This window comes from Entelurus aequoreus, linkage group LG16 (assembly GCF_033978785.1).
Source record: "Entelurus aequoreus isolate RoL-2023_Sb linkage group LG16, RoL_Eaeq_v1.1, whole genome shotgun sequence".
NCBI classification, from domain to species: domain Eukaryota; kingdom Metazoa; phylum Chordata; class Actinopteri; order Syngnathiformes; family Syngnathidae; genus Entelurus; species Entelurus aequoreus.
In genome coordinates, this window is record NC_084746.1 from 13,481,372 (window position 1) to 13,496,579 (window position 15,208).

General features: G+C 38.7%; 1 protein-coding gene across 1 annotated transcript in view; it reads right to left on the reverse strand.

Annotated features, from left to right (window-relative positions):
• Window positions 1-13,274, reverse strand: part of LOC133630610 (solute carrier family 25 member 36-A-like) — a 79,649-nt gene extending 66,375 nt beyond the window's left edge. Inside the window, exons 1-2 of the mRNA XM_062022197.1 lie at window positions 12,861-13,274; window positions 7,833-7,997 (exon numbers count right to left, since the gene is read on the reverse strand). Coding sequence (XP_061878181.1) covers window positions 7,833-7,997; window positions 12,861-12,901 — 206 coding nt within the window. The 5' untranslated portion in view covers window positions 12,902-13,274. The remainder of the gene's footprint in view (window positions 1-7,832; window positions 7,998-12,860) is intronic.
• Between the last annotated feature and the right edge of the window lie 1,934 nt (window positions 13,275-15,208).

The window sequence follows — 15,208 nt, forward strand, 5'->3', positions numbered from 1 at the left end:
GTACAAAAAGTGCACTTTAATTTAGTGTTGTTTTTACAAGTATAACCCATTTATCATTTATCATATGTCATCTTAGTGACATCATGCACAAAAGTGCACTAATAGCTTGTTTTAAATGTCTCTGACAATCTTGGACTTTCTGTTTTGAAATGACATGAATGTTTGTGCCACTGCTTAATAACTGTTAAATAAATACACTTTTGGTCAATTGACTTAATTTCAATTTCCCTCTCTGCATGAAAGTTTAAAATGAGCATATATTAATGCAGTATGAAGAAGAATGTTTTAATGTAGACTAGGTATGATGTTTGATAAGTAATTATCGAGTTCGAGCCTATTATCGAATCTTCTTATCGAACCGATTCCTTATCGATTCTCTTATCGAGTCCAGATAGGTGGTTGTATATGGGAAAAAAACACACAATATTTGGTTTAACAAAAGCTCACTTTTATTATATAAGAAAAAAATACAATCTAATAAATAAATAAATATTGACTGTTACCCCCCTAAAAAAATAAAATTAAATAAATAAATATTGACTGTTGTTACCCAAAGTATATTAAGTGGGATTTTTCAGAAAAACAAATATATACAGTAACACAAATACAACCTGTCTCTGTGATCACTATAGGTGTATAAATAATAATATAGTGTTAAATAAAATCAGTCCCTTAGGCACAAAACTGAAAATAATATAGCTCTCCAAAAAGTGCACTTCTGCTGCTATTTGACATAACTGTTTGTTATGATGCTTTGACATTTTTGCACTTTATTTCTTTATTGAAAGAAAATTCTATGAAGAGAACAGTTGTTTGCAAATGCTAAAAAATTAAAAGTTAAAGCTAAAAAAAAAAAAAAAACTTTATTGAGTTAACATTATTTCTTTATAGGGTGAAAGATGTGATGTTATGAGCTAGGGAAAATAACAACTACACTACCCAGCATGCAACGGGAGTGACGAGCATGCGCGGTAGCCCCGAAAAGGGTTGTTGCATGTCGTCACCCGGCAGCTAAGAATGAGGTTATGAGCACGCTGTGAAAGTAAACGTCAAGAACTCAGCAAACACGCCTCGTCTGCATTATTTATAATTAGACAGACAACACATATACAGTGTGATTTTGTTTTGTTTACAAGGAAAGAAAAACAAAAGTTAAAAAAGGGAGATGTGTTGTGTATATATGTATGTGCTGCGGTTGCTTTAAGAACGTTGCGACAGCTGCCGTAAAGGAGGTGCGTTGCTAGCCTGGTTGCTATGTTTCCGGTTGGTCGTAAAAGTGTTGGTCATGTGTTTTACCCTGCTCAAATCTCTCAGTAAAGTTATTCATTGGATTATACCTTTTGTTTTGAACTTTATTACACCTTGGAGCGCTTTTTCCGGTCCATTGTTTTTCCTGCTTTCGCTATCTGCGCCTAATGACTGAGCTACGTGACGTCATTTCTTGTGAAGTCCCACAGGGCATTTCTGGTCGGGACGGGATTCGAATAAAGAACCAACTCTTTTTCTTTACTACAGTGGTCTCGATAACGGGTACCGGTTCTCAAAAAGGGATTTGAGTCCGAAGACTCGGTTCTTTTATTATGGAACAACCGGGAAAATCGGCTTCGAGTATCATCCCTAATGTAGACACATAGAATCATCATACTGCTGTGATTATATGCATCAAGGGTTCATTCAAGGCTAAGGCTAAATATGGAGATATATATATCGTGTATCATGACATGGCCTAAAAATATCGAGATATTAATAAAAGGCCATATCACCCAGCCCTACTTTCTTTTAGCTTTTATTTTCCACCTTGTATCTTGAATATGCTCATTATTCCAGTTTTAAATTATACTCCACTCTGAGTCTCTGAGCTCAGAATAAAACTGCTACCCACAGTTACGCAACTGAAATCATGAAAATAACATAACAAGTCTTCCTCTCACTGCATGCTGACCTACTTTTTTTGCCCGTGCACATTTTTCCAATTCCCTTGCTTCTTCCGTTCCCACTCTCCCCGCATCTGTCCTCCTCTGCTCTGTTGTAGCGGTGTGAGGTTTCAGATAACGGCTGCACAAGACTGAGCTGAAAGCAAAGCTCTTGCACTGCAAACATCTTTAAATCCATCCGTCCATTTCCTAGCACTTATCCCGGTGAAATAGAGCCTTACCCATAGAGAGGCAGAGGAACAATCGCAAGACACTTTTACACAAAACAACGCCGTAAACCTAAGAATGTCTGTCATTTCCAAAAGGAATCTTTGCTGAAGTAGAATTTTTTTAAAAGCCTAAAGCGTTACATAAGATTTTAAAAAGTCCTGATAAATTCACATGACATAAACCAAACATTGACTAATCCCTAATAAAATAATTAGTTCAAGACCTGGAAGTAAAACTATCCACACCATTTATCACGTGTGTTACCAAAACTGTTAAGTTTCATTGGCAGAGAAGTTTGTGTGAAAAAACCTACCATATTCTTCAGACAATAAGGCGCACTTAAAGGCCTACTGAAAATATTTTTTTTTATTTAAACGGGGATAGCAGATCCATTCTGTGTGTCATACTTGATCATTTTGCGATATTGCCATATTTTTGCTGAAAGGATTTAGTATAGAACAACGTCGATAAAGTTCGCAACTTTTGGTCGCTGATAAAAAAAAGCCTTGCCCCTACCGGAAGTAGCGTAACGTTGTCAGTTGTTCACTTCCTCATATTTTCCTATTGTTTTCAACGCAGCTAGAGCTATTCGGACCGAGAAAGCGACAATTACCCCATTAATTTGAGCGAGGATGAAAGATTCGTGGATGAGGATCGTTAGAGTGACGGACTAGAATGCAGTGAAATATATATCTTTTTTCGCTCTGACTGTAACTTAGGTACAAGCTGGCTCATTGGATTCCACACTCTCTCCTTTTTCTATTGTGGATCACAGATTTGTATTTTAAACCACCTCGGATACTATATCCTCTTGAAAATGAGAGTCAAGAACGCGAAATGGACATTCCCAGTGACTTTTAGCTCCATGACAATACATCGACGAAGCTCTTTAGCATGAGCTAACGTGATAGCATCTGTCTCAAATGCAGATAGAAACAAAATAAATAAATCCCTGACTGGAAGGATAGACAGAAGATCAACAATACTATTAAACCATGGACATGTAACTACACGGTTAATAATTCTCAGCCTGGCAAAGCTTAACAATGCTGTTGCTAAGGACGCTAAGGCTAACTTAGCAACTTAGCAACCGGACCTCACAGAGCTATGATAAAAACATTAGCGCTCCACCTACGCCAGCCAGCCCTCATCTGCTCATCAACACCAGTGCTCACCTGCGTTCCAGCGATCGACGGCGCGACGAAGGACTTAACCCCAACACATATGTGGTTGGCGGCTAGCATCGGCTGGCGCGTCTGCTATCCAAGTAAGTCCTTCTTGTTGTGTTGCTACAGCCAGCCGCTAATACACCGATCCCACCTACAACTTTCTTCTTTGCAATCTCCATTGTTCATTAAACAAATTGCAAAAGATTCACCAACACAGATGTCCAGAATACTGTGGAATTATGAAATGAAAACAGAGCTTTTTTGTATTGTATTCAATTGGGAAGGCATACCTCTGTTCCCCTGGCTACGTCACGCGCATACGTCATCCTCCAAAGGCTTTTTCAACCGGAAGTTTAGCGGGAAATTTAAAATTGCACTTTATAAGTTAACCCGGCCGTATTGGCATGTGTTGCAATGTTAAGATTTCATCATTGATATATAAACTATCAGACTGCGTGGTCGGTAGTAGTGGCTTTCAGTAGGCCTTTAAAACCCTTTCATTTTCTCAAAATTCCACAGTGCGCCTTTTAGCCCGGTGCGCCTAATGTACGGCATAATGCTGCTTGTGCTTACCGACCTCGAAGCTATTTTATTTGGTACATGGTGAAATGGTAAGTGTGACCAGTAGATGGCAGTCACACATAAGAGATACGTGTAGACTGCAATATGACGCTAGTAAACAACACCAAAACTTTGAATGTTCCATTGAGAATATAGAACATTACACACGGCGCTCAAAAATCTGTCAAAATGTTTTTAGTACGACTTTGGTAAACTATGAAGCCACACCGCTTGATGGATTGTCGGCGCATTAATCTTACAAGTATTATTATGGTGTGTGTATAAGGTAAGACATATTATCTGGCGTTTTGTTTCGCAATATAATGCAAAACCAACTTTTCTTACCTTCTGGTACCTGCTGATCTGTATTTGGGATCTGCATGAGTCCTGAAAATGTGCACCATTATAGTCTGTGCCGACACCATAGTCATAAGCTTCTTCTTTTTCTCTACCTTCTTATGTAGCATTCATCTTCCACTGTTGCCATTTTTAATATAAAGTAGCGTAAAGTTCTTACTTACATCTGTCATTAGACTCGCTATCACAGCGCTAAAAACTGTAGTGAGTTTACATTATTCACCCAAGGAATTTTAGTTATTAGTAGAGATGTCCGATAATATCGGGCTGCCGATATTATCGGCCGATAAATACTTTAAAATGTAATATCGGAAATTATCGGTTTCAAAAAGTAAAATTTGACTTTTTAAAACGTCGCTGTACGGAGTGGTACACGGACGTATCTACGGCCTTTCACACACACAAGTGAATGCAATGCATACTTGGTCAACAGCCATACAGGTAGCACTGAGGGTGTGCATATAAACAACTTTAACACTGTTACAAATATGTGCCACACTGTGAACCCACACCATGACTCTGCCCTGCTGGTATCCGGCAAGGACAAGTCACAGGTGGAGAAAATCCTCAGTGCTGAGCTGTGTAGAACTTGCACCTGGCTCGCTGACAACAAGCTATCCATACACTTGGGTAAAACAGAATCCATCCTGTTTGGGTCCCACATCAACCTTAAGAAAGTCAATGACTTCACCATAAAAGTGGGTGACATTGTATGGCGTCACATTAGTACCAAAAATCCAAGCGCGTAAAAACTGTTATCGCGCGCTGATTCTCCACTTTGTGCGCGCGCGCGCAACACCCTTTGCGCGCGCGTGCACAAAGGCACCACGCGCCTTCTTGCGTGCGCGCGGTGCCTTTCTGCACGCGCGCTGTCTCGTTTTGCGCGCGCGCGGTGTCTCGGTCTGTGCGCTGTCATGTTTCATTTTGGTACTTTGGGGGCGGGCATGCTTAGACCGCCCCTTCTTTCTGATTGGCTTTGAGCAATCAGAAGTATAGCAGGGCGGGTCATCGTCAATATGTATCAAGATTTACGGAGGAAGAAGTGGATAAAATAATGTTGGCTGAAAAAGAGGTAAGTTATTGAACTGGTTTGGAGTGATTGTAAGGGTACTATTACTAAAAATAATAATAATAAATTTGTATTTATAAAACACTTTTCATACATTTAAAATGCAGCTCAAAGTGCTTTACATAGTTAAAAACAAAATGAGAAATAACACCCACATCCCATGAAGACAGTCAAACATGTACATAAAAATAAACAAACAACAACAACAACAACAATAATAATAACAACACAATGACAATAGCCAATCACAGGAACCCTCTGGACGTGGAGATCCAGGGGGCTCTTTGAGGAAACACTAGATGATCAAATAAATGGATTAAAAATAATTAAAATACACATCAGGTAAAAGTCCAAAAATAATATGAAATAAGATAAGATATAATCAAACATAAAAATAAACTACAATATGAAAAACTATAAAATAAAATAAAATACAATAAAAACTGAAATATAAATATAATAAGACCATATAAAAATAGGCTAAGATATGATAAAACATAAAAATAGGCTAAGATATGATAAAACATAAAAATAACTAATACTAATAGAATAATCCTGCACATTGGGCCTAATATTTGTGTAGTAAAGTGGTTTTTGAATTCGAGCATCTGAAAGATGTTTAAAATATCAACAATTAATGTTAATATTTTTGAAACAATATACTTCTCATAACATGAGTATCTGTGTGCATGAGAGAGTGTAAAGAAAAGCATTGCTATAGTTTCACTTCATCTGCCTTTTTTTACAACCTACTTGAAGTTGTATTTTTTTTTTTTTTTCAAAGCCATTCAGAAAGAAGGGGCGGTCTAAGCATGCCTGCCCCCAAAGTACCAAAATGAAACATGACAGCGCACAGACCGAGACAGCGCGCGCGCACAAAGGCACCACGCGCCCGCAAAAGGGTGTCGCGCGCGCACGAAGTGGAGAATCAGCGCGCGATAACAGTTTTTAAGCGCTTGGATTTTTGGTACTAATGTGACGCCATAACATTGTTATCACCAGGAAAGATGAGGTCACCTACCTAGGTTCCATTCTAGTGACTAACCTTTCCTGTGATAAAATGGCAACCAAGGTAATCAGAAAGATTAACCAACGAACGAGATTTCTCTACAAAATATCCTCTCTGGTCAACAAAAGCACCTTGAGGATTCTGGCGGGAACTCTCGTTCAACCCTTTTTCGATTACGCATGCACCTCCTGGTACCCTAGCACCTCCAAAACCCTCAAATCTAAACTCCAAACATCTCAGAACAAGCTAGTCAGGTTACTTCTAGACCTCCACCCCAGATCCCACCTCACTCCTACCCACTTCTCTAAAGTGGGCTGGCTCAAGGTGGAGGACAGAGTTAAACAACTTGCACTGAGCCTAGTCTATAAAATCCGCTACACCTCCCTGATACCGAAGTACATGTCAAACTACTTCCTTAACGTAAATGACCGCCATAACCACAACACCAGGGGGAGCTCCACTAAAATACCACGTTAAACCCAGATTCCGAACTAACAAAGGTCTTAACTCATTCTCTTTCTATGCCACATCAATGTGGAATGCGCTCCCAACAGGTATAAAAGAAAGGGCATCTCTATCCTCCTTCAAAACCGCAATAAAAGTTCACCTCCAGGCAGCTACAACCCTAAACTAACACCTTCCCCGGATTGCTAATAATCAAATGCAGATACTTTTTCTTATGCCTTCTGATCTCTCTCTCTCTCTCTCTCTCTCTCTCTCTCTCTCTCCCTCTCTCCCTCTCTCCCTCTCTCTCTCTCTCTCTCCCTCTCTCTCTCCCTCTCCCTCTCTCCCTCTCTCTCCCTCTCTCTCTCTCCCTCCCTCTCTCTCTCTCCCTCTCTCTCTCCACTACTTGCTGTCCATATCCTACCCCCCCCTCCACACCCCTGATTGTAAATAATGTAATTAATTCAATGTGATTATCTTGTGTGATGACTGTATTATGATGATAGTATATATGATAGTATATATCTGTATCATGAATCAATTTAAGTAGACCCCGACTTAAACAAGTTGAAAAACTTATTCGGGTGTTACCATTTAGTGGTCAATTGTACGGAACATGTACTTCACTGTGCAACCTACTAATAAAAGTCTCAATCAATCAATCAATCAAGAATGACAAACACATTTCGGGAGAACATCCGCACCGTAACACTAAACTAACTTGAGTTGATTTATTTTGGAAAACCTTGTTACATTGTTTAATGCATCCAGCGGGGCATCACAACAAAATTAGGCATAATAATGTGTTAATTCCACAACTGTATATATCGGTATCGGTTGATATCGGAATCGCTAATTAAGAGTTGGACAATATCGTAATATCGGATATCGGCAAAAAAGCCATTATCGGACATCTCTATTTAAAAGTGTGATTAATCTGATTAAAAATCATTTGACAGCATCAATTATTGTAGAAAAATGTTTTCTATTTTTGCATCTTCACAGAGACCCCTGCATTTTATGCACGCCTCCCACCAATTTAATTCGTGAAATAAAGTATGTGACATGGTTCTGCTTACTTGAGACAGTGCAGAGGTCCTGGTGGAGCGACGCGGGCCACACTCGCTCCGTTTACAGTGCTGAGCTGGACTTCAGAGATGTAGAGAGTGACGGAGGACGACTGCAGTCTGGTCTTCACCACTTCCAGAGGACATGTCAAAATAGCCCCGACGGTGCCCCCGCATCTGATAGAAACCAAGAGACGAAAAGGTTAGGGGGGGAATCACTCAAAGGCAAGACAATGGGGATAGCGACGAGATATTAGCATTCAATGGTCATCGCACTGAGAACTGGAATACCAGACGAGTTGAGGAAAGGTTAATGTATTGTAGGACAATAAGAATGATTGTGGGGTGATAAGCACCAGACCACAGGTGTTAAACTCAAACCCCGGGGGCCAGATCTGGCCCGCATGACATCATTTTATCTGGCCTGCAAACACCCGGAAATGATATGTGTCAATAAAGTACCTAATATATTCTCACTAAATGTAATGGAATTTTTTTCATTTTGACAGAAAAAATATATGTACTGCTTGAAATTGCATACCTTTTAAACTTTAGTAGTATCCAATATTGCAACAAATATTACAGTATATTATCATACTTTCCAAACATTTTTTTGTCTAAATAAAAATAAATTGACTTATGATTTTACAGCAAACTACCCATCAAATTAATAAAAATTACAATAAATTTTACAGCATATTACTGTAAATTGAAAAAATATATATTTGAATTTGCGTTAAAATTCTGTTGACTGATCTGCCATTTTTTTACTGTAAACTCTTGTTTTAACGGTGTATTACCATAAATGGTAGAAAAACTGGCAGCAAAGTTGCCAGAATAAAAGAGGAACTTGTACTGTTTTTTTCCATTAACAATATGATGTTGTAAAAACCACTGTAAATTTAATAGTAAAATTCTGGCAACTAAGATGCCAGTTTTTTTCTGTAAAAAAACAAAACAGTGCTACTGTTTTTATATTTACCGTAAAATGTAAGAAATTAAATAATAACAACACTATTTTTCAGTAACATTTTTGTAAATGTAAAGCTTTTACAGTAAAATCGACAGTCTACGTCAGGGGTGTCAAACTCATTTTAGATCGGGGGCCACATGGAGAAAACTCTACTCCCAAGTGGGCCGTACTGGTAAAATCACGGCAAGATAACTTAAAAATAAAGACCATTTCAGATTGTTTTCTTTGTTTAAAAATAGAACAAGCACATTCTGAAATTGTGCAAATCATAATGTTGTTGGGGGTTTTTTGGGGGTTTTTTTCTTACCTGTTGCGGTTAATAGTATATATACACTACCGTTCAAAAGTTTGGGGTCACCCAAACAATTTTGTGGAATAGCCTTCATTTCTAAGAACAACAATAAACTGTCGAGTTTCAGATGAAAGTTCTCTTTTTCTGGCCATTTTGAGCGTTTAATTGACCCCACGAATGTGATGCTCCAGAAACTCAATCTGCTCAAAGGAAGGTCAGTTTTGTAGCTTCTGTAACGAGCTAAACTGTTTTCAGATGTGTGAACATGATTGCACAAGGGTTTTCTAATCATCAATTAGCCTTCTGAGCCAATGAGCAAACACATTGTACCATTAGAACACTGGAGTGATAGTTGCTGGAAATGGGCCTCTATACACCTATGTAGATATTGCACCAAAAACCAGACATTTGCAGCTAGAATAGTCATTTACCACATTAGCAATGTATAGAGTGTATTTCTTTAAATTTAAGACTAGCTTAAAGTTATCTTCATTGAAAAGTACAGTGCTTTTCCTTCAAAAATAAGGACATTTCAATGTGACCCCAAACTTTTGAACGGTAGTGTATATATACTTTATTTGTTGTTATTTATATTTTCTGAATAAATTATGTGATAATGTTCATCAGTCAACTCATTGGTGTTCATTTTCAATCTATCAAGATAAAAAAAATAAATTATATCAAAATCAAATTACAGTATGTTGTTTATGTAGTTTGATCATTTTTCTCGACTGGTGCACTAACATCATGTGGTTTATTTTGTACATATGTAGCATCATCTACAAAGATACAAAGAATTGCTATTGCGACATCCAGTGGACACATTTAGAAAAGCTGTTTATTTCAGTAGAAAATTCCAGGTTAATTTTTATACTTGGCAAACTCATTCCGCAATCCGGATAAAACCTGTTTGCGGGCCTTTTCCGGCCCCCGGGCCGTACGTTTGACACCCCTGGTCTACATAAAACAATTTATATAATTAATAATGAAATCCAGAGGCAAATTCATACATTATTCGCTGTTCCAAGCGGCCCTCTGATGGCAGCATAACTGCCATGTGGCCCTCAATGAAAACCAGTTTGACATCCGTGAGCTAATAGAGCGGTCCGATGCGAGATGTTTGGTTTCATGTTGCAGGTTACGGCTAAATAAAAATGAGTCCGGAGGAGGCGGCAACGAGGTCACGTGATGGTTCAAGACTCTTGTTAGGGGGCCCGCTGAACTTTCACCCAGACACCACGTAATACGCGGAATTAATCCGACCAACCGATGATCGGGTTGGCTCGACCTTAACTGAGGCCATTAGCAAAATGTAAACAAACTCACATTGAGACATTTGTTACAAAAACATAAAATCTCAGATAACTCCTTTCCATTCTACAAAGTTGGCAGAACAGCACTGATCTTTTTTTTCTTCTCGGTTCAACCTGACTAGTCACGACGAAATGGTTGAAAAATGTAGATGAATAATACAGTATAACGTCGTCAAAGTGCACTCTACTTTAGAGTAGCGGCAGCTATATTTACCTTTCTAAAGGACGACCCACATTCACAGGCAGCGGTGACCTTTTGCCTACTTTCAGGGGAGTGCTAAAGCTACAAGTGTGCAGGGAAAGAATGTGTTAACGCCAACTCCTCGATTTTACACAAAAAGCGACCCCCTGTCCCCAAAAAAAGATTATGATGCTGCTAAGACAAATTTCCCCTAATGTGTGTCACATTTGACAGACTTGGTGTGTGATTATATTGCCATTTATGAATTCAAATGCTTTTTTGTGCAGGTGACGGCAGAGAAAACTATATAGCAACAATACTAATAATAAAAGCTGTTCAGTTGAACTGCCTTTGTTTCTGTCTTTCTTAAAAGGATGAAGAATAGTTTATTTGTCCGCCCTGAGATCGGTATGTTGGAGTTCAAATCCCAGCCCAGTCATACCAAAGACTATAAAAATGGGACCCAGTGGTTAGAGTGTCCGCCCTGAGATCGGTAGGTTGGAGTTCAAATCCCAGCCGAGTCATACCAAAGACTATAAAAATGGGACCCATAACCTCCCTGCTTGGCACTCAGCAACAAAGGGTTGGAGTTGGGGGTTAAATCACCAAAATGATTCCCGGGCGCGGCGCCGCTGCTGCCCACTGCTCCCCAAGGGGATGGGACAAATGCAGAGGACAAATTTCACCACATCTAGTGTGTGTGTGACAATCATTGGTACTTTAATCTTTAATTAATTTGAATGGATTCAATAGTCTGGAATTCACTTTTACAGAATGCAGTTGCAAGACCCCAAATGATGTGTCACTTAAAAAACGCCTGACGTGCGTTAAGATTAGGGTTACAATGTTAAATTGTTGAATTATTGAAAGCCAATAGTCTGGTTTGGTCAGATTATTAATGTATGAATTATTGTTATTATCTTTTTTTTTGTTATTACTATTTTAATTTTATTTTCATTTTGGATTTTCTCTAGTTCATGTAGTCAATAGACTGGTTTGTTCAGATGGTTAATGTATGAATTATTGTTATTATTATTAGCTTTTTTATTTTGTTATTATTATTTTAATTTATTTTCATTTTGGATTTTCTCTAGTTCATGTAGTCAATAGACTGGTTTGTTCAGATGGTTAATGTATGAATTATTGTTATTATCTTTTTTTTGTGTTATTATTATTTTAATGTATTTTCATTTTGGGTTTTCTCTACCTAATGTAGTCGATAGACTGGTTTGTTCAGATGATTAATGTATGAATTATTGTTATTATCTTTTTTTTGTTATTATTATTTTGATTTATTTTCATTTTGGATTTTCTCTAGTTCATGTAGTCAATAGACTGGTTTGTTCAGATGATTAATGTATGAATTAGTTATTATTATTATCTTTTTTTTGCTATTAATATTTTAATTTATTTTCATTTTGGATTTTCTCTAGTTCATGTAGTCAATAGACTGGTTTGTTCAGAAGGTTAATGTATGAATTATTGTTATTATCTTTTTTTTGTTATTATTTTAATTTATTTTCATTTTGGATTTTCTCTAGTTCGTGTAGTCAATAGACTGGTTTGTTCAGATGGTTAATGTATGAATTATTGTTATTATCTTTTTTTGTTATTATTTTAATTTCTTTTCATTTTGGATTTTCTCTAGTTCATGTAAGCTTCTCTCAACGGATGTGTGAATGTGTGTGTGAGTGGGGGGGATTGTTTTCTTTTGTTTGGTTTTATTTGCTTTGTCTTGCGTGTTTCGTTTTTCCTCTGTTATACGTTTTGGCTGGTGTTATTTTTGGAAAATAATTAATAAAAATATCAATCAAATCGACATGCAGTGATCGTTTTTATTTCACTTTACACAAGGGTTCATATGTCGGATGTTACAACAGAATGACGGAAGTGACGGGAGCAGCTATAAAGTAAGCTAACAGTAACAACCCCATTGTCCTTCACAATAAAAGCTTCAATATTTCCATTTTCTTCAGAAGTGGCAGCCATTTAAAATAAAATACAAAAACCGGGACTGTAATTAATTATAATCCCTAGTTTTAACATATTTTACAAATGTAGGTTCGGTAAAATAAAGTGAATGGATTCTACACATTGACCGGAAGTCACCTGATTAGTTGACTTTTTTGACAGTGACGTGAGTGACGTGCACGATGGTAGCATAAACACACGCAGTTCTCAAAAAAATCTTAATAAAATGAGATCGGCGACAATTTATCCGTAGGTGGTTAATAACCGTCACCCCGCCGATGTGGACATGCAGGCGGCGGTTGCAACTTACCCCCCAGCGAACAAATGAACCAGTGTGTCCCTTTGGCTCATTATTTAGCATGCTCTGCCGGGCAGCACACCTCCGGGCTGCGGCAGAGGAGCAAACGCGGGGTCGTCTGTCCCGTGTCTTCCCGTGGAGGTTTAGGCAACACGTTGGAGGGCGGACGAATCCTCGACGAGGACCCGGCGGTGGAGCGAGTCTTCTCGGATTGGAACGCCAGTTGGGCCCGCAGATCCTCCCACTCTTCGCCCGCCAACCTGCTCCTCTTCTCCCGGCCTAGCTAGCTTCGTATGGAGGTGAAATTAAACCGCCGGAGACGTGCGAGCACCGCGGCGTGTGTTCCTGAGAGACTAATAGGCAGCGCCAACAGACGTTTATATGGAAATATCCACTCGTAGTGCTTTGCTAGTCGCTGCGGCAAGAGGGCGGAGCTCATTGTATCAACTGTACATTGATAGGCTGGACGTTGATTGGTCCGTCTTGCAAGTGACGTCACAACATCAACACACTGATTGGTCCGTCTCGCAGTGACGTCACAACATCAACGCCCTGATCACGCTCTGTTCACATGCTCAACAATTCGATTAGCCCCCCAAAAAAAACCAAAAAAAAAAAAAAACCTTTTGTTTACATTCTTGTGGCCTAAATACCTACTCAGATTTAACGTTTAAAAGTACCGTGCCCACATTTGTTTCGAAATTAAAAATACGTTTTCTTTGACGTTGAGTCATTTAACGCGACGTCATAGCTCTGCCGCGGCATTGTCATAGCCGTCCGTATATGTCACTAAAAAATTTAAAAAAAAAATGGAAACTACATTTTACCTTTGCAACCTCATTGGCTAAGTTTTATATTCATAAATGTAAGTTTATCAATACCCGACCTGTTTTTTGTGCCTTTAAAAAATAATTAGAACTACACGTTAAAGGCCTACTGAAATGAATTTTTTTTATTTAAACGGGGATAGCAGATCTATTCTATGTGTCATACTTGATCATTTCGCGATATTGCCATATTTTTGCTGAAAGGATTTAGTATAGAACAACAACGATAAAGATTGCAACTTTTGGTATCTGATAAAAAAAAAAGGCTTGCCCCTACCGGAAGTAGCGTGACGTAGTCAGTTGAACATATACGCAAAGTACCCTATTGTTTACAATGATGGCCGCATGAAGTGAGAGAGATTCGGACCGAGAAAGCGACAATTTCCCCATTAATTTGAGCGAGGATGAAAGATTTGTGGATGAGTAAAGTGCAAGTGAAGGACTAGTGGGGAGTTGAAGCTATTCAGATAGGGAAGATGCTGTGAGAGCCGGGGGTGACCTGATATTCAGCTGGGAATGACTACAACAGTAAATAAACACAAGACATATATATACTCTATTAGCCACAACACAACCAGGCTTATATTTAATATGCCACAAATTAATCCTGCATAAAAACACCTACGTGTTTGTTATGCTAGCTCCTCTGCTAGCTCCTAGCTCCATAGAACACGCCAATACAATTCAAACACCTGATCAACACACACAATCACTCAGCCCAAAAGACCGTTCACCTAACCCAAGGTTCATAAAGCTTATATATTTTTAAAAAGTTACGTACATGACGCGCACGTACGGTACGGTACGTGTTATGCTAGCTCCTAGCTCCTATGCTAGCTCCTAGCTCCATAGAACACGCCAATACAATTCAAACACCTGATCAACACACACAATCACTCAGCCCAAAAGACCGTTCACCTAACCCAAGGTTCATAAAGCTTATATATTTTTAAAAAGTTACGTACGTGACGCGCACGTACGGTACGGTACGTGTTATGCTAGCTCCTATGCTAGCTCCTAGCTCCATAGAACACGCCAATACAATTCAAACACCTGATCAACACACACAATCACTCAGCCCAAAAGACCGTTCACCTAACCCAAGGTTCATAAAGCTTATATATTTTAAAAAAGTTACGTACATACGCAAAAAAAAGTTGCGCACATACGGTCAAGCGATCTAATGTTTAGAAGCCAAAGCTGCATACTCACAGTAGCACGTCTGCGTCTTTGTCATCCAAATCAAAGTAATCCTGGTAAGAGTCTGTGTTGTCCCAGTTCTCTACAGGCGTCTGTGTATCGAAGTCAAAAGTCCTCCTGGTTAGAGTCTCTGTTATCCGAGTTCTTCCATCTTGACTGCATCTTTCGGGAATGTAAACAAAGAAGCGCCAGCTGTGTACTGTTGTTGCTGACTACGTTCGAAAAATACGTCCATTTCGCACCGACAACTTTCTTCTTTGCTTGCTCAGCTTCCTTCTCCATAATGCAATGAACATGATTGCAACAGATTCACGAACACAGATGTCCAGAATA